At 35.7% G+C, this 25184-nt stretch overlaps 1 protein-coding gene across 3 annotated transcripts in view; it reads right to left on the bottom strand.

Annotated features, from left to right (window-relative positions):
* grm3 (glutamate receptor, metabotropic 3) overlaps positions 1–25184 on the bottom strand; it is a 267812-nt gene that overhangs the window by 152499 nt on the left and 90129 nt on the right. For all 3 annotated transcript variants that reach the window (XM_039761475.1, XM_039761473.1, XM_039761476.1), the window contains exon 2: positions 884–1481. In XM_039761475.1, the coding sequence (XP_039617409.1) occupies positions 884–1345 (462 nt within the window). In that variant the 5' untranslated portion in view covers positions 1346–1481. The remainder of the gene's footprint in view (positions 1–883; positions 1482–25184) is intronic.

The following is a 25184-nucleotide window of genomic DNA, read 5'->3' as shown; positions in this document are numbered from 1 at the left end:
GATTGTGGCAAAATTGGATGCTATCATGAAAAGTCCCCTTTATGCTCTCCAGGAGGCGCTCTCTTGGATCACTGTTAGCCACAGGCTCATTCCACCATGGTGCAATAAGAAGCACCTCTGGGGTCTTTTCATCCCACTGCTATCAGACAACTCAATGCTTCCTCCCCAGTGTATTTGTTTAGTTCATTTTGAAATATTTGCACAATATAAATGTATTTATTTATCAATTGATTGATTGGCTGTATTATTTCCCTTGTGAACCTGTATCCTTGTTTATTATGTTTCTGCTGCCGTATGAATCTGAATTTCCCCAGGGGATTAATAAAGGCTATCTAATCTAATCTAATCTAATCTAATCTAATCTAATCTAATCTAATCTAATCTAATCTAAACCTAACCAGGTCTGGGCTCCAGTCCACAACAGGGCATACCTGCTTATACACCCACACTCACTCACAATGAATAACTCATTCTGAAATAAATTTCTTTGGGACAGAGGAGGATAACCAGTGAATCCAAACAAAAGCCATGCAGTCATGAAAATCAACTCCAGTCCCTTGGAGTTTACAGACAGGAACATTGACTGCTGTCGAAGCACGCACTCCTCACCTAAAGGCGAATGTAACAATTTAAAAATGACCCTATTGTCACTGACTTTTGTGCACTGAAATTAGGTTGAATTTAAAATGTGTTGCTCCAGAGGAACACTGTGTAAGGCTGAATCTACGTAAATGCTCTTTACTCTTTTGAAGAGTATATAAATGAGACAATGATTTCAGTGAATTATATACTTTGAAGAATGATAAATATCCTTACAGTTCTATTTTTTATATTATCATGTTTTGAGATTATGCAATTTTTAAATATTTAAAGAAATATTTACCTGAATAGAAACACTACTATATGATCCTCCAATTACTCCAGCAATAACTAAAGGATTGTTGCCTTGAATGGCATAGGATCCATCAGGGCAGATGTACTCAGTTTCATCAACCTTAGTTAGAGATGCCCTGACAAATTCCAGCGACTGCTCTAAAGCATAAGTATCCCGAGAGCATGTATCCAATATGTGAACACCAAGAGCAACTCCAGGGAGTAAATAAGTGTCTTTGTTGATTTCATCAATTGCAAAAAGCATTGCTTCCAGTCGTTGTATTCCTCGATCTTCATTTATTCTTCCACATTCATCCATTCCTGCTCCTTTCTCATGTATGGGAAACAGGCCACCTAAAACAATGTCCCCGTCTATTTTGATTTCCTTTCTGACAAAGTTCAAGTCGCATAAGGATAATAAAATCCCTTTTAGAAATAAAATTAAACTTAATGTTTGAAGTGTGGTTATCATTTTCAGAGGATCTCTTTACAGACAAAGAAAGACATCAGTTGTTGAGGGGCAACTTTTTGTCATCCATTGGAATTCAAAGGAAACGGTCTTCCCTCGGTGCATGGAAATGTCAGTGCAGATCCTTTTGAAGAAACCCCTATTAAAAAAATCAAAAACAATTGAGATTATGATCCAAATAAATAACATTACACAATACCTAAAATGCCACACTTGAATAACGGAAACTTTTAATCTTGCTTAATGTATATGTATATGCCCTTTGTGAGGCATGCTACAAAAATGTCATCCTGCTTCTACAGAAACTAGTGATGCTGCACAGTATCAAATTAGTTCTCCAGAAGATTTTTGCCAAATTACTGATGCTCAAATTTTACTGGTTTTATAACTGATCATTAGGGCCCATGAATTTACAGAATTTAATACCACGCCGCGGAATTTAGGGTTTTGCTGCTGTGAAACACCACGCTGTGGAATTAACCTAACTGCCACGGAAAATACCAAATCTGAATGAAATCTCACCATTCGTGGCATATTGATATTAGTACGATTAGTTTTGATTACTTCTTTAAGTTCTTTCTTTAGCCTATTGCATCATCTCATTAATATCTCGTTTGTTGCTACTGAAATCGAACACAGTGGAGCTACAGTCCAGTTAAAGAAGCTGTCGGCGTTGCTGCAAAGTACTGATAAATTTAACGAGCTGAGAGCTGAACTTGAATTTTTTATCTGTGCACTGCCAGCCAATTATGAACACTCTGACTTCTTTTGAGGCACAGTCATTCATGTCTGTCAATGTCTACAACAAAGTGTCTGACTTACTGTCTTGCCTGAAATCATCCGGATTTCCAATTGCAACCAGCAGCTGTGAAGATGCAAAGCACAATGCTGCTGCTAAACTTGAAGAATATTTTGTGCGAACCAAACAGCCGGCAATAGACCTATTCACATCTGTGAGAATATTTGATACACGACAGCTGCCACTCTTATCGAAGAATTTTGCTGATCATGCACAATCAGTGCCAACAATGATGGTTGCAGCAGATGAATGGCAAGCTTATCTGGACATAGCATCTCGTGAAGTAATTCCAGCTGATATCACTGCTATTTGGCATGCCTTGGAGGACAGACTGCCTCACTTAGCAGCTCTTGGTAAAGTTTACATTGCGTTGACGATCTCTTCTGTTGATGTGGAACGTTCGTTCTCAAAATATGGATCGGTGTTGTCACCACTGCAATATTCTCTGTCACAAGAAAACCTACGAGCTTACAGTGCCGTTTTCTTTGACAATAAATAAACAATAACTTTAGAAATTATAGAAATTTAGATTATTCGATAGTTTGTTGAGAATAATATTATACCCACATATGTTTCAGCATTGTTTGCCTAAAGCAAATCTGTGGATTAAAATGTGCGGCTGTGAATCCTTTGATAAACCTATTTGATTAGTATTACGAATTATAACTGATTATTATTAAGGATTAAGAATAATAAAAATTGCATTTATTTTACTTGGGTTATGAATTAGTCTTATGGAGTTCTGGTACTGCATTTGCCACACCGCGGAATTTAAAAAAACGCCGCGGAATTTACGATTTCTTGCCGCGGTAAATAGTGGGCCCTACTGATCATTCAAACAGTTTGCACCAAAGCTACAGAACAGTGTCACAACTGTCCTGTGTCACAGTCAAATGCTCGGCATTTCAATGAACTGTAAAATATAAGCACATTAGAACTTCAGTTGTCATTCTAAGTCAAGTAATTTTATTGTCACATCACTTAACATGGATGTACAGGTGAGCGCATACCTCATTTAGAACAAAAAAAAATAGCCTTCTATAACAATAATTAATAGCCTTTCCAGATACTTCTAGTTGTCCACTTTGAATACTCCTGTATCCTGCTATAGCTGCGTGACCTGTTTATTTCAGTCAATGAAAACTACTCTGTTAAACCTCTGTGTACAACTGTGTCCTAGGCCAGCTCTGTTTCTGCCTTTTAGTTAATCAGTTTTATTACTTACTAGCCATCTCCCTTGGCTTTGCCCACGTATTAGTAAAACAGGACAGTAAGTAGGGCATCGCCCAGCTCCCTACTCCTGACGTCACGCTTCCCCCTCCCCTCAGCCCACAGCCTCTATCTCGGATTAGCGAGCATATATCACTCCTGCAAGTGAACTATGATTCTTAGCGCAATGACAGAACTCACAGAATCAACTGGACTGTTGAAGCAAATTATAGAAAAAAAAAAAAATCTAAATCTGTTAAGTAATTGTCTCGTTCTCTAGCTAAGCAGAGGTAAGGAATACCCCGTGGAAGACGCGTGAGTGAGGAGGCCCCGCCACCCTCGCCACAGTCCAATGAGTCTCTCTCGGATTCGCGCTAATAAATCGGTACCACAAGCGAACTATGATATTTAGCTCAATGAGAAAGTCGCAAAATCAATGGACTGTTCAAGCAAATTATAGAAAAAAACCTGATCTAAATCTGTTAAGTAGTTCTCTCGTGAAAAGCGGACAGACATACAAATGGGTCTAAAAAACTATAAGAAATTTCGACCACAAAACTTTTAAAACCATTTCTTATCGAACATCTATGGGCCAAGGAAACCTACATTCCAAATTTCAAGTCCCAAATCCTTCTGGTTCGGGAGATTTTGTGATGAGTGAGCGTGTCAGTGGTATTTGGCTTTTATATATATATAGATTAGCAGATTCTTTTAACTATTATAATATACTGTATATGTGTGGGGTCAGTGCGAGTTTATCTATTAGCAGAAGTGCAGTTAGAAAGCTTGAACACTACCAAGATGAATAATGAAGAACTGGAAGCTGTAGGGTAGTTATGAGAAACTTTTTTCACGTTTGAGACTGAAGAAATAAGAAAAAGTCATAGAAAGTGCAGTTAACAGGTAGGATTATTATATTCAAATAAGACAAAGGTGAGTGTATAGTGCAAATTGGTAGGTAGAGAACAAAAAAGTTCTTTCTTCGGGGGACAAACTGGAAGAAGGCTGTCCTTTGTGGAAGTTGTGAAATCATTTATGAAAATCCTTTCCTACATTTGTTTCTGACAACTACTTAAACACTAGTCTCTTGCAAGGCCTTTCCTGTACAAGTAAAGATTGAACGCTGCTTAAGATGCACAGCCTTCTTTTATAATGTGGCATTATAATGTTTTATTTAATACACTGTGTCTATTTTGTATAAAAAGGCAGCTCCCTTAGAACAACAAACACCATATGAAGATATGACACTGTAATAAGGATAAAATATAAACATAATGAAATAAAAATTACTATTGTACAAAAACAAAGCTAAAAGCACAAAAAAGAAGGATACATTTCTGACAGACTTACACAGAAAAAAACTTCTTGAAGGGGCATAAAGATAGTCCAGAGATTGTGGGCGGCAAGGAGCACAACTCTGCACAGACCTTTAGGCCAAGGTTCCAAGGAACACCTCAAAGTAAGCTAAGGAAATGAGGAGTGTGTGTGTTTGTGAGTGTGTAATGGAAGTATGGAAACAATACAATGAAACTTTTTTATTTATGTAAAAAATAGTTAAGGAAATCATTTGGTAGGAACAAGTTTTTATCCTGTAATACAATAATATAATTTAATCATTTGATGTTGAGGAATCCATCCAATATTAGGATATATCAACTATTTCATATCAACTGTGATCTGTCAATGTTTATTCAAAGTGTCCTTCCTCTCACATGACTTCAGAACTGTCACAGAAATACAAATTTAACTCTTTAATATACAAATGTAGATACCAACCTGTTTATCTAGTCAATTTGCTTCATTGTGTTATAAATGCTCTTTTGGGAAACATTTTTGTGTTGAGTTGAACAGTGCACTACTGCATTGTGTTGAAGGCTCAAAGAAAATTAAAATGTAAACCTAGACCAAGTGTGTGTCAATATCACTTCCTTAAACGAATTTGAAAAATACAGATGTTATTGGGATTCTGCAGGGTCAGCAATGAAATGTGGTGATTGAAGATAAAGGAACAATCCAAGGTTAGACCAAAATTTCTAACAGTTGTTGCAGGCAGTGTGCCATAGTGGTTAAGGGTTTGGACTTCAAACCCTGAGGTTGTAGATTCTGATATTGTTTGTCCATGAGGAAGTCACTTGACCTGTCTGTGCTTCAGTTGGAAAACCAAAAAAAATGTAACCAATTGTATCCTTGTATGAATGTTGTAAGTCATCTTGGATAAAGGTGCCAGCAAAATAAATAAATGTAATGTTGTTTGTGAAAGTGTTATATTACCTAGAATATTACAAATAGAGGGGAAGGTAACTTGTGGAGGTTAAGCTTCAGATCATGTTTTATTTATCTACATTAAGATGACAGAGAGGTATTTGGAATGAAAAATGAGGGTTGATAGAAGGGATATTAGACAGACCTGAACATCATCAGTATCAATATGGTACAAGCACTCAGGAAAAAATGAGTGTTTACTGAAGAAAGAGTGGAAGGTCTGGGTTTGACCTATGAAGCACACCAATGGAAGCCTTCTGAGAGGAAGACAGCAAGTCATGTCATGAGAAAATGAGAGGATCACTGTGAAGGGCAGGGCTTGAACCAATATGGCATACATTGCAAAAAGCCTCATTCCATGTTTAGAAAGTGATGAGGTCGATGGGATTCAGTTATAGTATTAAAAGGTGATAGAAGCTTGAGAAGCAGAAAGAGGGGGCGAGAGGGAAGCTGCTCAAGCAGAGTCAATATAATTTTCTAATGAAAATAAAGAATAGAATTACTACTGTATTGATGAATTATTGAGTTAAGTACTAATTCATCTCATAACTAGGAGAGAAGGCAGAACCTGAATGAGCACATGAAAATCGCAAAAAAGGAAAGAAGGTGGAGAAGCTGGACTCAGCGGGGGTATTTCACAATTTTCAGATCAAGCTGGTGTTCCTTTATGGTGATTAGCAGATTAGCAATTCATATCCATAAGGCTACAAGCATCAAACCACAAAATTAACTGTGTACCACTGGTGAATACTCCAGTGCAGTGGATAAAAAAAACACTGAGAGTGCCATGCAGGAAACAAGCATGAATGGTCTATCAAATCCATCATAAAACACTTAGCCTGCAGCATATTCCAGTAGCTTTTGGCATGGGAAGGGGGATGCCAAGGGTGCTATAAAACAGCATACTGGAGCACACAGTATTCAATGTTTTATGTGAATATAAAATTAATCCAAAGGTAAAACTGCTGTCAAGTGATAATGGTGAAAACAGCAGGGTGAAGATGAAAATGTATGTTTTGAGTAATTTACACAATTACTTGTATAATTTTGAACAATTATGATGCAATACAGGCATCAAAGCAAGAAAGCTGTATAGAAAATCTGTAAAAATGGCCATTGGCTAGAAATAAATTTCAGAATTTTCTGTTATAAATAATATTATCCACTAATATCAAACTCACTTAATCACTTTAAGGTCATGAGTGATGTAGTTTTTCTTCATTGTTGCGTATTCTTGTCTGTTGCTGTGTATTCTTGTTTATTGCTGGAGGACTCACAGAAGAAGATTTTCATTGTACTGAGTATGTATGTCAATTAAGTTGAAGTTAAAGTATCACACACCCTGGCAGTATTGGTCACAAGGTAGAAATCAATACAAATAATTGTAGATTTCAAATGTGAATGAAAAGTCAAAAAATTGAAGTCTCAACACAAATAACTGAAAGCATTTTGCTGTTTTCACAGTAGCTAGTGATGGGCTGAGCACGAGCACAGCATGTAATCTGGAGAAACAGCAGGACAGAATTGCACCTGTGACTGTTATAACCACTACCAGATTTGCTGAGACACTGCAAGTAAGACATCAGCTTTATTTATTTATTGTTCATATGTAGTGGTTTTTATAATAATGCTGGAACTGCCCTGTATTTTTGTTTTCTTAGTGTTTTGAATTAGTTCATATTTTTTATGCTGTTACAGTCAACACCTCCTCATATAAGGCAGCGTTTACACATTTGTTTTGACAGATTGGTTGCTCATTTAACTACCTATTCTTCAGGAGAAAAGCGGAGTCCTGTAGTGAACTAATATGAAAGCAAAGAATTTAATTTTCTCATTTATAAAGCTTAAGTGTTTATCGTTACATGATCTCACAGCAAAGGTGCACCTTTCACTAAATTCTCTAAAATTTGCATACAACACTGTAACATTAGTAGGTTACTTATATTAAGTAAAAGCAAATTGAGCTGTGTGCTTCATATTTAACATTGATGATGCCTACCTGTAGTTATATTTCTGCAGAACATGTCTTCTATTATTTAAAAATGTAATGACATCACAAATTTACTTTCTTCTGATAGAAACCTTATCCATGTCCTACCATGCCTCTAGAAGCTTTGATAACACAGGGGTTTAATGACATTGAAAGGTTTGCTGCTTTGGTATCTGAGAGGGGTTAAGATGAGCCAGCATGCAACCTGAGCATAAGTGGTAGAAAGTTGTTGCCCTACATGTATCTTCAGTGCCTTTTCTTCGTATTTGCACATGTATGAACGACTCTTCACCGGCAATCCCTCTCTTGAGCGTATTCCTGTAAAACCTCATACTCTTTCCTTGTTTGTGAGGCATGTTTCTTGTCTCCTGTCTGGGTTATACTTGACGTCTTTTAAGGCGACTCTCTTGGTGTGCTCCATACACCTTTACTCCTCCACTTTGTCTCACACTCACACTTCCTTTCTTCAGTCACCAGAGCCAAACTGACCAATCAGATTGCTCTGAGGGATTGGACACTGAGACTTTGGCATTTTACCATGCAGTAGATAAACAGTATTTTTAAAATCACACTTTTGCCTTCTTTCTTTATGAAAAAATTAAAATAGTCTAAAGAATTTGAAACCGTTGCATCAACAACAAAAATTAATATAACAAAGATTTTAGGGGCAGGAGTTTTTTGAAGGGAACAATTTATTTCATTGCGCTGCATTTGCCATTCTTGCCATTAATTCTCCTGTTAGTCTCAAAGTCTTTGAACAAGACGCTTAGTCTGCTTTATCCATTAACACTTCATTATCTAATGTTTTTCCAGTTAAAAGAAAACATCAAAAGAAAGCATTACTTGTATGCTGATTAAATGAAGCTTAGACAGATGCCCACAAAAATGGAGAAAATTATTAGGATGCTAACAGTACTTTTTGCTGCTATTTATGCTTTACTTTTATCTATTTATTTACCTTTTCCTGTCCTTGTTCAGTGCTCCACATGCAGGAGAGTTGTTTATATTTTATTTATTGGTTCCAATAACCAATAAAACAAGAAGACTAAATATATTCCAAAATTGATAATTAAATGATAATAATTACAAAAAAATACAAACTGAAAAGATTACCATAGAAGACAGTTAAGAAAATAAAAAATTGTAACTTAGATAAATACCAGAGACCAAAACAGCATTTAAAGTTCAAAACAGAAACACAAAAAATTGCTAGTGAAGTAAAAATAAACAGCAAGCAATTTTTTGAACACTATTCCAGTAAAAAGACAGGAAGTGAGAATTTAAGAAATCTCTGGGACACAAAAGAGGAAATCATTGAAAATGAGAAGGGAATGGAAAATGAATTAAATAAAAATTTCACTGACGTATTTGTAAACTAATAACCAAAAGGAATGCCTCATGCAGAAGTAAAATCAAGGCCTTGGTGTGTAGATTTGAAAATAGATGTGCTCCAAGACTAATAAAACCTTCAGGCCTGATGGGATTTTACTTGTTATATTGAAAGAAAAGAAAGACATCATCTTTAAACCTTATTAGGCATATCTGTGCAATCATTTTAGAAAGAAGTGTTAGGAGACTTAAAAATTGTAAATGTGTCTCCAGTCTACAAGAAGGGAGACCAAATAGATCCTGGTAATTACAGATCAATTAAGTCTTAATTCTAGGACATGTAAAACTATGGACAAATATTAACAAAAAAACTACAAAAGTATCTGCATGAAAACAGCACGAAAGGAAGATCCTGTAAAACCAATCTTTTAGATTTTTGAAGCTGGAACAGTTTACAAAAATGAAACATAACACTTAATTCACTTAGACTTCCCACTCCAAAGATTAATTTTGAAACTAGAAGCTGTAGACATCACAGATAACCTAGAAAATTATATCTCACATTGGTTAACCATCAGGAGGCAAAGAATACAGATAAGAGGAGAATGCTCCTCGTGGTGCGAGCTCATCACTGGAGTCCTTCAGGTGTCTGGCCATGGGTTTCTTCTTTTTCTAATTTATATTAATGACATTAATTCAGGTGTATGTAATAAACTTGTGAAATTTGCAAAAGATACTAACATTGGATGATCAACAGATACTGATTCAGAGACCTGGGGCCTCATGTATAACGGCGTGCGTAGAACTCGCACTATAACATGGCGTAAGCACAAAAGCCGAAATGTGCTTACGCACAGAAAAATCCAGATGTAGGAATCTGTGCGTACTCCAACTTCCACGTCCTTCCGTTACATAAATCCCGATCAGCGTGAAAACTAACGCTCGTGCACGCGCATTATGTAACGCCCCAAATCCTCCCAGAATTACGCCTCTTTGAATATGCAAATCAATAAATCAGAAGCGCAGCCTTCTGTGAAAAGACAATGGGAAAAGCACGGGGAAAATATAAGAATTTCAGCGAATACCAAGTGGAGGCAAAGGAAAAACATACTATTTGTTCAAATAAACCGTGGTATAATCAACAAAATGAAGTTGATCAGGTGACATAGCGTGTTGGAGTAATTTGAAAGCTCACATTCACAAAATCGCACCGTGCCGAAAATAAAAAGAAGTCACATATCAAAGTTGCCGTGAAAAGAAGAGTTGTAAGCCCACTGTCTGAGTGTCATATGAAAGTTTATTAGGGTACAGAGAAAAAAGGCACGGTGGGGAAAAAGCACGAAATGTCAACTTTAATCTCGAATTTTCCACTTTAATCACGTAGTTTATTTTGTCATTTAGTAGAACATTATAAACTTCATCTTAAAATCGTTTAATTAACCAGTTTCTCAAAATTACATCGTAATTAAAGTAGCACGTTAAATGCTTTGTTTTGTATTTGATCTTCTACTCGTATGTGATCTATGTGTGTGAATCACTACTTGCTTCTTAAACTGGCTCTCTTCCTCCAACTGGACACAGAGTCCATTACATTTGTGATATTACAGCTCTCTGAATAACTAAAATACTGAGATGTATACGTGATATCATTTTCATGATGATAGGAGCTAAAGCACATTATTAAACATGTGTTTCATGAGCCTCGTGCTCATGACAAACATTTATCTTTTGTCGAAATTTGTCGCTGCGTTTTTAGCTGTGTTGTTATTTTCTCTTTCTGTTTTATATTCAATATATATTGGCGTAGCCGTCACTGCAGTCCTTGCTTTTCTTTCCCCAAGTAACCGATCGCCATACAATCAGCTCTGTAATAGACATTAAGCCATCTGTAAGCTTAGCGCCGATTCTTCAAAACGTTTAAAGAACATTGAAATATCTTCGTAGTACATGTTTAATTATTCTATCCTTCACGACACTCCCAGTGAAGAATATAGATTATTTAAATGAAGTTAAAGTTTTATGTGTATAATTTAACAAACATATTTTGCTGCATTTCACCTTAAAAATGATATCGTCATCATATGTAAATCGCGCTTTATAAAGTGGCCCAGGTTGTGAGATATTATAACTGTAGTGCAAGTTTACAGTGGGGTGATTGTACTTATAAGTACAAACCGTTCTTCAAGGAGCAATTGATTGAGTGCATTTAAAGTTCTTGGGATTAAACTGTTTCTGAACCGCGAGGTCCGTACAGGAAAGGCTTTAAAACATTTTGCAGTGGCTGAGACAGCGTGTCCTTAAAGCTGTATACCGATAATTCTCTTTCCGATCAGCTTCTGCTGTGATTCACACTCAAATACAGTGATATAAATACTCCGAGTCGTGCAGTGAGAGTAATATGGAAAAAGATGATCCGCTGTGGCAACTCCTAACGGGAGGAGCTGAAAGAAGAAGAAGAAGAAGAAGTGAGAGTAACAACGCTAAAACAGTTATGGTATTTGGAATACTATGGCTGTTCCCTGGACCATTATATTGTTACGAGTTAATTACAATCAGATGCATTACACTAATAAACAATATGCGGTTAGTTTCTGTGTATTTATAAAGCCGCGTCATGAAAATAATGAGTAATCACACAAGAACAGTACCATTGCTTTGACGCTGGGTGCCGCCAGTTTGCAAAACCGAGCGGAGAACTTGCGTACGACAAGGTATGAGGTACCGTGGAAAAGTGCGTGGCTTTACGCCAAGTGTAGGTTTTATACATCGCGATTTGAACGTGGAAAAGTTCTTACGCAACATTTCTGTGCGTACGCATCGTTTATACATGAGGCCCCAGGACAATCTTGAGAAATATGCAAACACACTGAAAAGTACAAAGTGCTAGACATGGACAAAAGGAACATCAATTATAGATACAAGATAGGAGACACTACCATACAAGAAGCGCACTCTGGAAAGCATTTAGGGCCACTTTGAATATGTAAATCAATATAAATAGGCCCTAACATTCAGCGTTTTTTGAAAAGACAATGGCAAAAGCACCGGAAAAAAGAAACTTCAGCGAATGCAAAGTGGAGGTCCTACTCAGTGAAGTGGAGGCAAGGAAAAGCATACTTTTTAGTGGCTTAGGCAGTGGTATGAGCAACGAAAGGAACTTGATGGAATGACACTCAAAATTTAAAGTTCAAAAAGTCGCACAGTGCCCAGAATTAAAAAGTGGTCAGAAGTAAAGTTAGAAGTCAGAAAAGACGAGTCGCAGCCCACTCTCAGAGTGCCATACTAAAGCATATTAGGGCAAAGAGAAAAGAAAAAAACATAGGGACACAGTGAAGAAACAAATGTTACGACAGTCCCAGCAAGCATCAAGCATGAGCAGTCTCTGGATGGGGCCACAGCTCACACTGCACCACCACACCTTCACATGTTTAATTATTAACAGTATAAATTATTTGAATGAAGTGAACAATTTATCTGTAAAATGTAATCTATATACTTAAATGCATTTCATCTTAAAAATGATATCAACTATACATCCTAGTATTCTAAGAGCACAGGGCTCCAAGAGGATAGCTCTTGGAAATCTAAATTGATTTATAAGCCAGTCATGGTCATCTGTAAATAAACAATCTCTTCTGTTGAATTCCTTTATTGTCATTGTATGGAACAATGAGATTCAATATGGAAATTCTCCATAAACTTATTTTCCTATAAAGTGATAAAATAACATCAATAATAATACAATAAAAAGTAATTAAAAATATATAATATGAAAGTATAAGTATAATAAACATGTACATACAGTGCAGACAGTGCAATTCTTCATTCATTCCGTGCACCATTATATTGTTACAGAATGATGACAATCAAGTGATAAGCAATTCATTTCGGTGTATTTGACAAATCCTGCGTCACTGATGCAAATTTGAAAAAAGTGAGACCACACAGAAACAGTAGCACTGCTTGACGTTGGGTGCCACCAGTGGGCACAACTGAGCAGAAAAGTGTGTACGCAAGGGGGTTGGGGAGGGCTGCCGTAAAAATGGGCGTGGCTTTAGTTTTTATACATTGCAAAGTGAGCATGGAAAAGGGAGTATGCAATATTCTTGTGCGATGCACCATTTATACATGAGGCCCCTGGTTAACACCTATAAAAAACACATAGCAGCTTGTGAAGCTGCACCGAGGAGAACGATAAGGGGCATCTCTAAGGAGGAATAGTTTGGACAAAATTAAATAAACAAACATACAGTTAAATAAAAGTACTGTAAAAGTGAAATAAATAACTAATAACAAAATGAATATGAGTATAATTGTATGTATCACAAAATACAATTTTTTTGCTTATTTCTTTATCTATATATTTAGTTATTTCATTTATTTATAGCAATCAAAAAAACAGTACTTGCTAGAGCTCGTCCACTCAACTTTGACGAGTGAAATTGGTAGGTTCCATTTTAGGGCTATTTTAAATTGCATGGATTGTCACTGAAATAAATAAATGTAGAAAAAATGTAATAAATAAAAAAATAAACAACAAAAATATGTATTCTGTGACATATTTAATTATTTATCCAAACATTTCATGTTGTTATTATTCATTTATTGTCACATTTCACTGTACTTTTACTTATTTGCGTATTTATATATTTGTTCATTTAATTTTGTCCGAAACATTCCTCAATACATCCCAGAACTTAAGGACATGCCCTTCTCTGGCAGAACCAGAGAATTAAAACTTTATTTTCGACCAGAGGAGACTGGGTGATAACCTAATCCAGGTATTTAAAATTCTCAAAGGCATTGATAAACTAAATGCAGCAGAACTCTTGAACCTAAATGGTGAATCCTGTTCTTGAGGGCACCAGTGCTAATTAAGTGGAACTTCATTAAAGACTGAGCCAGAAGGGTCATTAAAATAATGTTCTAAGCAAAAAAAGAAAGAATTTGAAAATGGAATGATTATCAATAATTCTTTCAGTACAGTCTAGTCATGTATTGTATGACAGAAACTAGAATCAATCAGTTTAACATGGGTTCCACATACAAAGCAAGCAACTATCCACAGCACAAAACTTCACAGAGATGGAGTCAGGAACCTTTGGAAAAAATGTAATGGAAACAAAACAGTAAGCACATGAGTTCTGGTGCTAGTGGGAAAACAGCATAGGAGGAAAAATCAGGTTCAGTTATTATCGATTGCGGCATTCTATCCTCTTGTAAAGGAGAAACAGGCATTATGAATAAAAATTACCCAATAAATAAACTAAAAAAATGCCATTTTTTATCTTGTAAATTGATTGTTTGCGTTTTTTCATTCAACTTAAAGAATTCATTTTTCTTAAAAATGTACATATACCTACTTTTCACATTTTTACAGTTTGTAAATGCATTAAGTGCATGTTTAAATGCATTTACCCAATAGTTAAATGACTTAAACTTAAAAAGTATTTTTTGATCAATCAAATGGACAGTAGGAAATTCTCTGGAATTTGTTTTCCTATCCTATTGTACCATTTTTTAAACACAATTTTATTTTAAAAACCTGCTACATAAGAGTAACGTAAGGAAGACCGACAATAAAAATCTAACATTCCTTCTTTTACAGGACTATGTGGAGGCTTTCCTGACATCCTGAGGCAAAAATAGGTAAAGATACTAGTTAGGATGGCAGTTCATCACAAGCCACACGCAGAAACACACACAAACTTACAAAGATACAGCCAATAAATCTGTTGATCCAGTGTAGAGGACGTGCAAGAAAACTGGTGTATACCGATAACATTTGAGCCTTAAAAGAACGTCCTGACTCAGCACTGAGAGTTAAGAGGCCAATGATCACAGTAAGGTTCCTGGAGTTGTGAGGCAGCAATGAAAACAACATGCCACCAACAACAAAGGTGTTGTTGTTTATTTTTTTTGGAGGCCAAATCAATATTTACAGTGGTGTGAAAAAGTAATTGCCCCCTTGTTAAAAAATAACCTAACTGTGGTGTATCACACCTGAGTTCAATTTCCGTAGCCACCCCCAGGCCTGATTACTGCCACACCTGTTTCAATCAAGAAATCACTTAAATAGGAGCTGCCTGACACAGAGAAGTAGACCAAAAGCACCTCAAAAGCTAGACATCATGCCAAGATCCAAAGAAATTCAGGAACAAATGAGAACAGAAGTAATTGAGATCTATCAGTCTGGTAAAGGTTATAAAGCCATTTCTAAAGCTTTGGGACTCCAGCGAACCACAGTGAGAGCCATTATCCACAAATGGCAAAAACATGGAACAGTGGTGAACCTTCCCAGGAGTGGCCGGCCGACCAAAATTATCCCAAGAGCGCAGAGACGACTAATCCGAGAGGCCACAAAAGACCCCAGGACAACATCTAAAGAACTGCAGGCCTCACTTGCCACAATTAAGGTCAGTGTTCACGACTCCACCATAAGAAAGAGACTGGGCAAAAATGGCCTGCATGGCAGATTTCCAAGACGCAAATCACTGTTAAGCAAAAAGAACATTAGGGCTCGTCTCAATTTTGCTAAGAAACATCTCAATGATTGCCAAGACTTTTGGGAAAATACCTTGTGGACTGATGAGACAAAAGTTCAACTTTATGGAAGGCAAATGTCCCATTACATCTGGCGTAAAAGGAACACAGCATTTCAGAAAAAGAACATCATACCAACAGTAAAATATGGTGGTGGTAGTGTGATGGTCTGGGGTTGTTTTGCTGCTTCAGGACCTGGAAGGCTTGCTGTGATAGATGGAACCATGAATTCTATTGTCTACCAAAAAATCCTGAAGGAGAATGTCCGGCCATCTGTTCGTCAACTCAAGCTGAAGCGATCTTGGGTCCTGCAACAGGACAATGACCCAAAACACACCAGCAAATCCACCTCTGAATGGCTGAAGAAAAACAAAATGAAGACTTTGGAGTGGCCTAGTCAAAGTCCTGACCTGAATCAAATTGAGATGCTATGGCATGACCTTAAAAATGGTGTTCATGCTAGAAAACCCTCAAATAAAGCTGAATTACAACAATTCTGCAAAGATGAGTGGGCCAAAATTCCTCCAGAGTGCTGTAAAAGACTCATTGCAAGTTATCGCAAACGCTTGATTGCAGTTATTGCTGCTAAGGGTGGCCCAACCAGTTATTAGGTTCAGGGGGCAATTACATTTTCACACAGGGCCATGTAGGTTTGGATTTTTTCTCCTAAATAATAAAACCATCATTTAAAAACTGCATTTTGTGTTTACTTGTGTTATATTTGACTAATGGTTAAATGTGTTTGATGATCAGAAACATTTTGTGTGACAAACATGCAAAAGAATAAGAAATCAGGAAATGGGCAAATAGTTTTTCACACCACTGTATTTATTATTTATATATCATACTTTTAACAGATAGTTTTTTATATATTTAGTCATTTTTTATTCAGAATTCTGATTGACTTTAGAAATTTTTATGATTTCAAAGAAATGGGTTAGTAAACGTAATACAAATGCATACCTTTAATTGGCTTCTCTCATACAGTATATATATATATATATATATATATATATATATATATATATATATATATATATATATATATATATATATATATATATATATATATATATATATATATATATATATGTCAATCTAAACAGGAAAACAATTTACAGTATTTTGCTAAACACAACTCTGTTGCCATATGTTCTGTCAAGCTGATGAAATGTACCTCATCTATCTCCTTCATCTGTCTTTTGAAACTGTGAAAGCTGCTGCAATGGGAGTATAAATCCTTGTCAATGCAAGAGAGTGAAGTGCTAGGTGCACACCAGCTGGAAGAGCTCCTGAAGCACGGCAGGAGCCAGGGTTTCAGGGAAAACTTGCTGCATTTGACAGGCACTGTGTAAGAAATGGCTTTTGTCATTGTGACCAGTCTATACTGAAGGCTTTTGGATTTGAATCTGGCCACAGCATCCCGAATAAAATTATACTGCTGTGTGCTCCAGTGTTATCCCTCCAACATGCTAAAAGACTAATAAAATGCAAAAACAAGAAATGAATTCTGTACAAAAAGACATTATCTTCAAATAACACTATTAAAAGTTTACTTACACAACTAATGATAATACAGAAATAATTACAGTTAATATGACTGTAAATTGAACTTTTGTAATTGTTTTTTGCCTCTGAATTTATCCTCTTGCTGAGATACTAGTAGAAACTGGGCTTCATGAAATAACAATAAGAGGAAAATAATAATTTATAATGTAATAGTATAAAATGTAATTTCATATAATTTAATTTTGACATACTACAAAGAGCAATATATGGACCTTAGGTGGAACCATGAAGGAACCATATTTCTGAGTTTTTTAGAGGCTTCAGCTCTTTGTTTCCTGATGGAAGGAGAGGATTTTCTCCTGTGATAACACTGTACATTGGTTAAAGTATTACAACCACTTTAATATATTTTAGCTCTGTTTTAATAGAATTTGGTCTTTATTTATCATGTGTTGTTCATAACAATTTGTTTGGTTTGGCATTGTGGCATCACACAAAGGGGGTAGCCGAATGTATCATTTGATTTCATTTTCCCTTCGAAAGAATGTTTGGTGATATGGCATTATCTTATCTTTGTTAGGAAAATCATTGCATTGGTTTGGTGATCTTTACATTGCAATGTGTATCATGCATTTCCTCTTTGTTGATTTTGCACAGTGTTTTGTGGTTTATTTTTTGCTTCTTTTTTCAGCCCAGTGGTTTCCAGCACTTAGTTAGGTGAGCAAAGCAAGCCCTTGCAGGCTCATCCATTAGTAATGTGTACCTTAACCAATGCAAGTGTTTCTAACACCATGTGCTGCTTTCTGTAATCTTACCATTACAGCAGTATTTTTTGACTAATAAGAGTCAACATTTGAGTTTTGCACTTCCTAGAAAATGTATTTTGTATTTTTGGTGCAGCTCAGTTTTGACAGTTGCAGTGATTTTTAAGGCCGATTGGAACATTTCTGTAAAATTAACAAGTACACAAACATGATGTAGATAGCCACTTTTGTCTATTCAATTTATGATAATTTGGAGTGCTTCATTATGCATCTTACCTAGCATATACAGTTATTTTTAATCATTCTTGGTTGACTTAGCAGAGGACATATTGCTTGAATAATCCTTGTTCTACAATCAAAGCTCAATTACAGTAGATCCACAAATGCAAAGTGTTTCTCGTTAACTCAAGAAGGGCAATGAATATATGCACACTCATGATATTCAAACAGCTCTGAGACAGGATTGTTGAGAATATCCATCATTGCTCAGAAAGACACAGAGGACAGTGTAACAGCTACAGATTAAGTTCCCATAACATTAAGTGTAAAGCTGATGGGATGTATGGTGTGAGATATGGTATGAGACAGAGAAAATCTTATTTTTTTACTAATGGTATAAAAGCCCAATATACAAAATACTCCTTCATCTATCGGATTTTCAAGAAATGGCTATGTCATATTTGGGTAGTAGAGAGCATACCAAATTCTTATCTGCTGAATTTAACCATAAAAAAATCTGCATGCAATTCATCAGGATGGATACCCATAACTGTATGTTTTATAATTAATGTTTCTATTTTACTGGAAGATACTCAATTATAAAACATTCTGCATCTCTACAACCTTACTAACGAAAAGGAGAACATGGATTCTTAAAAATAATAATGAGGATGTTTGGAATTGTTATTGAGCTGTGTAATGCAGTCTATTAATATACATGAATATGTTCTACAAATAGTTTACTTTTTATAATTCCACAGTATGCTTACAGATATTGTCATTACATATACTGTATTTTAAAAATATGCTGGTGGTCTAAAAGCTCTACATGTCATATGAGCTCTGACCACATTGTGGTTGATCCTAAAAGGTTATGAATTGTTTACTCTACATTACTGTGAATGTTCCTATACTACTTACTGTTAGAATAAATTTTAGCTTAAGGAAACACAACATTATACAACTATTTGTATTACTATTTTATATATTTGTTTTCTTTTCCCTTTCATTGACAAACAATGGCAATGAATGACATTATTTAAATATAACACTTAGTGTTTAATGTTTTACCATTTTGTAATGGCAATTTCATATTTATAAAAATTGCAGTACCAATAAGACTGCAACAATATTTCATATGCAGAAAAAGGTGAGAATCTTTTCCTGAGGTTTTGTTTCTCACTAAATGGGGGTTTCAGGCCATAACCCTCTGTTAAGTGACATCCTTAGCCTGCTACTTGCCTATTCAGAATGAAAAGCTTGAAATAAGTGTGACTTGTCAGTTAAGCAAGACTTTTCCTCTTAGCTGACCTTGTGGAATACCCCAAAACTGAGAGACATGTGCAGTCTCTCCTTCAGACAAATATTTAGAATTTTGTATTGCTTTTTACTTGCAGTGCCATTGTCCTCTATAAGAATCACTTTGGTGGGTTTTTATAAAAGCTATTGGTATTTTAAAGATTTTAAATCACATTTTGCTAAAAAAACAAAGTGCTGAAATGTATACATTCCTAGCAGCTCAAAATGTTGTAAAAGCTGGCCTCCCTGCAACATCAATTAATTACAGAGAATTTTCCCATGTATGTTTTTTAATTGCTGACTATAACATATGTCTAATTAAAAACTGACAGGCACTGAACATAGATATAATCAGAATAGTTCTAAATGCAATGGAAGAAGAAAATAAAGAAAAATCGGCAGAATAACCTACCAGCATCTGACTTTGTCACACTGTTGCAAGTTCAGTTGGCGTATTTCATTTCAGACAAGAAGTTTATGTATTGACATACTAAAGAAGGATTTAAACAAATACAAAGGCACACTCAAGTGTGCACTAGTGCACCTAAAACAACAGTACTAACTAGTTTATAGTAGTTGTAGTGATTTCATGACACCTCTTCTTTTACCATTAAATACCATCTGCTATTGTTTGCTTTTTTTTTTTTATTTTTATTAATTTTATTACAATCAATACATAGCAATCAAGTTTTTACAAAAAAAAAAGAATTATGCTAAGAACAGATCGATCCCCACCCTTGAGAGAGAGAGCAAGCCAAACGGTGTAAAATTTAAGGCTTTTAAAAATACCTAAATCAACAAATTCTATGTGCTTTATGAAATCATTTCAAAATATTACTGATTAGATCCTGCCATGTTTTGAAAAAAGTCTGCACAGATTGTTTGCTTTTTTACTGTATATTGAAAACACTCCCTTAAAAGTGGAGTATCTTGTAACATATGTGAATTTAAGGAGATCTGATTCTCGCTTCAATATTATCCATACAAATGGTAATTCAGTAAAAAAATAATACTATAATATTATATCAATCAATGAAAAAAAAAAAAAAACAGAAAAACAATATTTAGGAATATAGTCAGGATAACCCTTATTACTTATCATCGTCTGCGCAGATTACAACTCTATCAGATGCACCTAAACAACTGCAAACCATTAAGAGTGTACCATTCTTTAGTGTGGTCTGAAGTACACAGGTGAGTACTAACACATCACGCTAAGATTAATAGTGTCCCCAGGGGTCTCAGAAGAAATCTGCAAATTCTCATGTGAATAGGTGGAAATAAAAATATTTATTCCTGAGCATGACACATAATCAACACATGGAGAAAATGAAGATCAGCAGCAATCTACCAGGAGAAGGTTGTCATGCTAAATTATGTGTACTGAATGAAAGATAATGAAAATAATAATCTTCAGAAACCCTTCATTAAGATCACAGGACCTATAGGCATCTATATCCAGTCTAAGTCAAAATGGCGGCATCCACTTGAAATTGGAAAAAATCAAATACTCAGTTAGAGGATCTGTACAGATTTTTTTCAGAACATGGCAGGATCTAATCAGTAATGTTTTAGAATAAGCACTTAAAGCACAGAGGAAGCAATTATTTCTGTATTTCTTTTTCTTCTCCATTCATCTCTATTGGCTTATCAAACTCATCAATTTAGGTATGTTTACAAGCCTTAAATTTTACTCTGTTGGCCATGCTCTCTCTCTCAGGGGTGGGGGTCGATTTGCTCTCAATCCTGCTTTTTGTAAAAATTGATTGATTTGTATAAAAATGAGTGCAATAAAATGAATAACATTTCAACAAAAAAAAAACAAAATGGCGGCATCCATGAAAAACAAAAGGTCATCGCAATACGAAATGAAATATTTTTTGCCACCGTAAAACAAACTCAAAATTGCAATTAAAGTAAATAGTTGGACTCCTCATATTTGAAACCCCTGCAAAGGGAAGAAAAATTAAGAGATTTCAAAAATGCTAAACCAAACAAAAATTAAAAAGAAACCAAAATCAAGACAATCAATGGGTTCTTATTTCCACCAAATTGCAAAGACACAAACATTCTGAAGGTGTAGCATTGTGAAGGGGTGATGTTGCATCTGATGCACTGTTTAATGAAATGCTTGTGCTGGCTAATTTGTGGAAACAACAGGTACTGAAGCGAAACACTTACGGGGGTTTTATCTTTTCTGCATTGTTTTTTCTTTTTTTTTTGTTTCTGGATCTGTGCACTACAATTGCTACATCTAACAAAAAATGCTCTGAAAGCATTTTTAAAAAAGTGATTGAAAACAATACCATGATATGGCGGAGTCACAAGACTACATACCACAAGACTGCAATTTCAATTACAGTCTCTGCCAAACTAACCCTAAATAAAAATTAACTCTAGATACTGTAGGATCTAATCTAGTATTCTACTCAAACAGCAAGCCATATGGAGAATGCCCTGCTGCTAAACAACATTTCTAAACATCTAAACATCAGTTTTGGGATGCACTCTGGAGGCCTTGAAGATTGTAGCAAAGGAGAAATAAAAAAAAACAAAAATAAACTGAATGTCATTATGAACATTGCTGTATATCCTGAGGACTTTCAGCCAACAAGTTACCCAACAGAAGTGTATTAAGAAACACTGGTGGGGCTCCTTTATACCAACAGCAATACACCAGCATGATTATATACTGTGATTGTGACAAGTTTTTTTTTCTTTTTTTTATATTTTCTCCCTTTAAGTCATTCTGGTGTGTATTCAGAGCACAGTATGGGTATATTATATATTTATTTATTTATATAGAGGTTCTGTAAAAACATAAATTCCCCCTTGGGTCAAATATCTATCTATCTATCTATCTATCTATCTATCTATCTATCTATCTATCTATCTATCTATCTATCTATCTATCTATCTACTCAAGATTGTATTTACAGGATTTAAAAATGAATTCAGTACAAATCAGTTGCATATTCTGATTGAGAGGTTGCCCTGCAAGCACTCTGCAAGTCATAATCTCCATATTCTATTCTATAGACAATTAAGTGTCATCTTCCGACTAATACAATTTTTTACATATGCTAATGATACAGCATTGATTTTATTTTAATCTGACATTTCATTCCAAGAGTATTTTCTAAGTAAGACATGAAATGGTGCTCTGATAACTTTCTCAAGGTAAAAGACAGACATCCCACCTACTCAAAAGAAAATGGCAAATTAATTAAATGTGTTTTATCTTAAATATTTAATTTAATGATTAATTTAAATATTCTGATTATACCTTGATTGTAGTTAAGAAATTTCAATATATATATTTTTTTCGAATACTGAATAATTTATGTGTTAACTACTATACACCTGTCTGCTTTGCAGCATGTTCTGTCCCCTGGACTGATCTGTGTTTTTGGAAACGTAAACCAGATGATGTACCTTGAAGTTGATGAAAAGGTTGTTGAGCATTTATTAGAACTTTGGACCAAATGTGATGAGAACAAGTCATTCAGCCCATCATGCTCGCTAACCTCATTCATCCAGTTTTTCTACAACATCAAGATGAGACCTTAACATACAAAGGTTGTACCAAAAAAAAAGTGTAATGTAAACATGATGAGGTATCTTGTTGATCAAATGTTATACACACATTTTGTACTAAAAATGTAAAATATATAACCTTAGCGACTCAGTTTATCCTCTATAATATAAATACTATTTTAACAATTTGATACAAAATGGAATCCAACAGTACAGAATAAAAATACAGTAATGCAAAAGAAGATCATTTGTATCTTCAGAAATTAGGATAAGACTAGCTCATATGTAGACTGCAAAGCATTACTTAGATCAAAAAAAAAACTGCACATTTTTAATAACCTTCCTATAGACAGTATGACTTAGTTTTTCTTATTATCTAATATTTTGTCATTTATTTGTAATATATGTGAACAAGAATGTCTCATTGTCACATAATGCAGTTTTCTTTAGCCTCGACCTGACCTCTTTTTTCTAACCTACAAATTGCAATTCTCTTCTGTTTTTGACTAAATAACTAGAAAGTGCATTACTTCAGTATAAATTTTGATATAAACCACATGGTCAACTATTGATCAAATTGTCTATTGACAGCATTGAATTGGCCATAAGATGTCCATGCTTAAATATATTAAAAGATACAGTGCTTTTTATGCTGTCTACCATTCTCAAATCACTATACATTTTATTATAATTATGGTGTTCAGTAAGAATTAAATTATAAATATGCATTTATACTGAATATGGTGGGGATGGTGTGAGAGTTGGTCTCTGCCAGGGCTGTCCTTTGTGACCGATTCTGTTCATAACTTTTATGGACGGAATTTCTAGGTGCAGCCAGGGTGTTGAGGGGGTCCAGTTTGGTGGACTCAGGATTGGGTCACTGCTTTTTGCAGATGATGTTGTCCTGTTTGCTTCATCAGGCCATGATCTTCAGCTCTCTCTGGATCGGTTTGCAGCTGAGTGTGAAGTGGCTGGGATGGTAATCAGCACCTCCAAATCCGAGACCATGGTCCTCAGCCGGAAAAGGGTGGAGTGCCCTCTAAGGGTTGGGAGCGAGATCCTGCCCTAAGTGGAGGAGTTCAAGTATCTTGGGGTCTTGTTCACGAGTGAGGGAAGAATGGAGCGTGAGATTGACAGGCAGATCGGCGTGGCGTCCTCAGTGCTGCGGGCTCTGCATCGGTCTGTCGTGGTGAAAAAGGAGCTGAGCTATAAGACGAAGCTCTCAATTTACCAGTCGATCTACGCTCCTACCCACACCTATGGTCAAGAGCTATGGGTAGTGACCGAAAGAACAAGATTGCAAATACAAGCGTCTGAAATGAGTTTCCTCTGCAGAGTGTCTGGGCTTTCCCTTAAGGATAGGGTGAGAAGCTCAGTCATCCTGGAGGGGCTCAGAGTAGAGCTGCTGCTCTTCAGTATCGAGAGGAATCGGATGAGGTGGCTTGGGCATGTGATGCTTCCTGGACACCTCCCTGGTGAGGTATTCTGGGCACGTCTTACTTTAAGGAGGCTCCAGGGAAGACCCAGGACACGCTAGAGGGATTATGTCTCCCGGCTGGCCTGGGAACGCCTCGGAATTCCCCTAGAGCTAGAAGAAGTGGCCGGGGAGAAGGAAGTCTGGGCATCTCTGCTCAAGTTGCTGCCCCTGCGACCCGACCTCGGATAAGCGGAAGAAAATGGATGGATGGATGGCATTTACAAATAAAAGTAAAAATCTGATCTAATGTCATTCTTTTAAGTTTTAAGTTTTTTTCTCTACAGTACTCCTTTACTGTGAACTGTTTTCGACCTTTAGGTGTTATCTTTATAATAGGCACTGTCATGTTTTTCAGATCTAAAACCTTACCTTTTTAAGGTGTTAAAATTCTGAAAGGTTTTAAGTTATTGTGCATGAGTATAGTTTTAGTTTGTTTTTATTTAATGGTCACTTTTGCTCAAGTTCTATGCATCCACCACTTTTGAAGCCTAAAAGTATATGGGCTACATGTTCATATGTATAATACATGCACATACGCGTACACTGCACTGGTAGTGCCTTGCATCCATAATTTATAATTCCCCAAATGTAATATATACATACATCTTTTTCATTTGGAATTCGGTTCAAAGCTAAGGGAATCACACTTTATTTTGATAATAAGATGCAATGTTAGTCCACATGGAGGGCACTCATACACATAAGCCTATAAATGTAATCAGAGTGCATAAAAGGCATTTAGAAAAAACAATATAAAATGTAACAGGTACAACATGAGTGCAGTGATGTGTGCTATGACCCTGATCTTCAGCTGTGTCACAGTTTGTATTGCATTTGTATGGTCTCTGCTTGTTCACATTGGTTTTCTCCTAACACTCTGGGCTCCTCTCGCATTCCAGAGATTT

Source organism: Polypterus senegalus, chromosome 8, assembly GCF_016835505.1.
Source record: "Polypterus senegalus isolate Bchr_013 chromosome 8, ASM1683550v1, whole genome shotgun sequence".
Taxonomy (NCBI): Eukaryota; Metazoa; Chordata; class Cladistia; order Polypteriformes; family Polypteridae; genus Polypterus; species Polypterus senegalus.
This window is presented reverse-complemented; position numbering and strand designations above follow the sequence as displayed.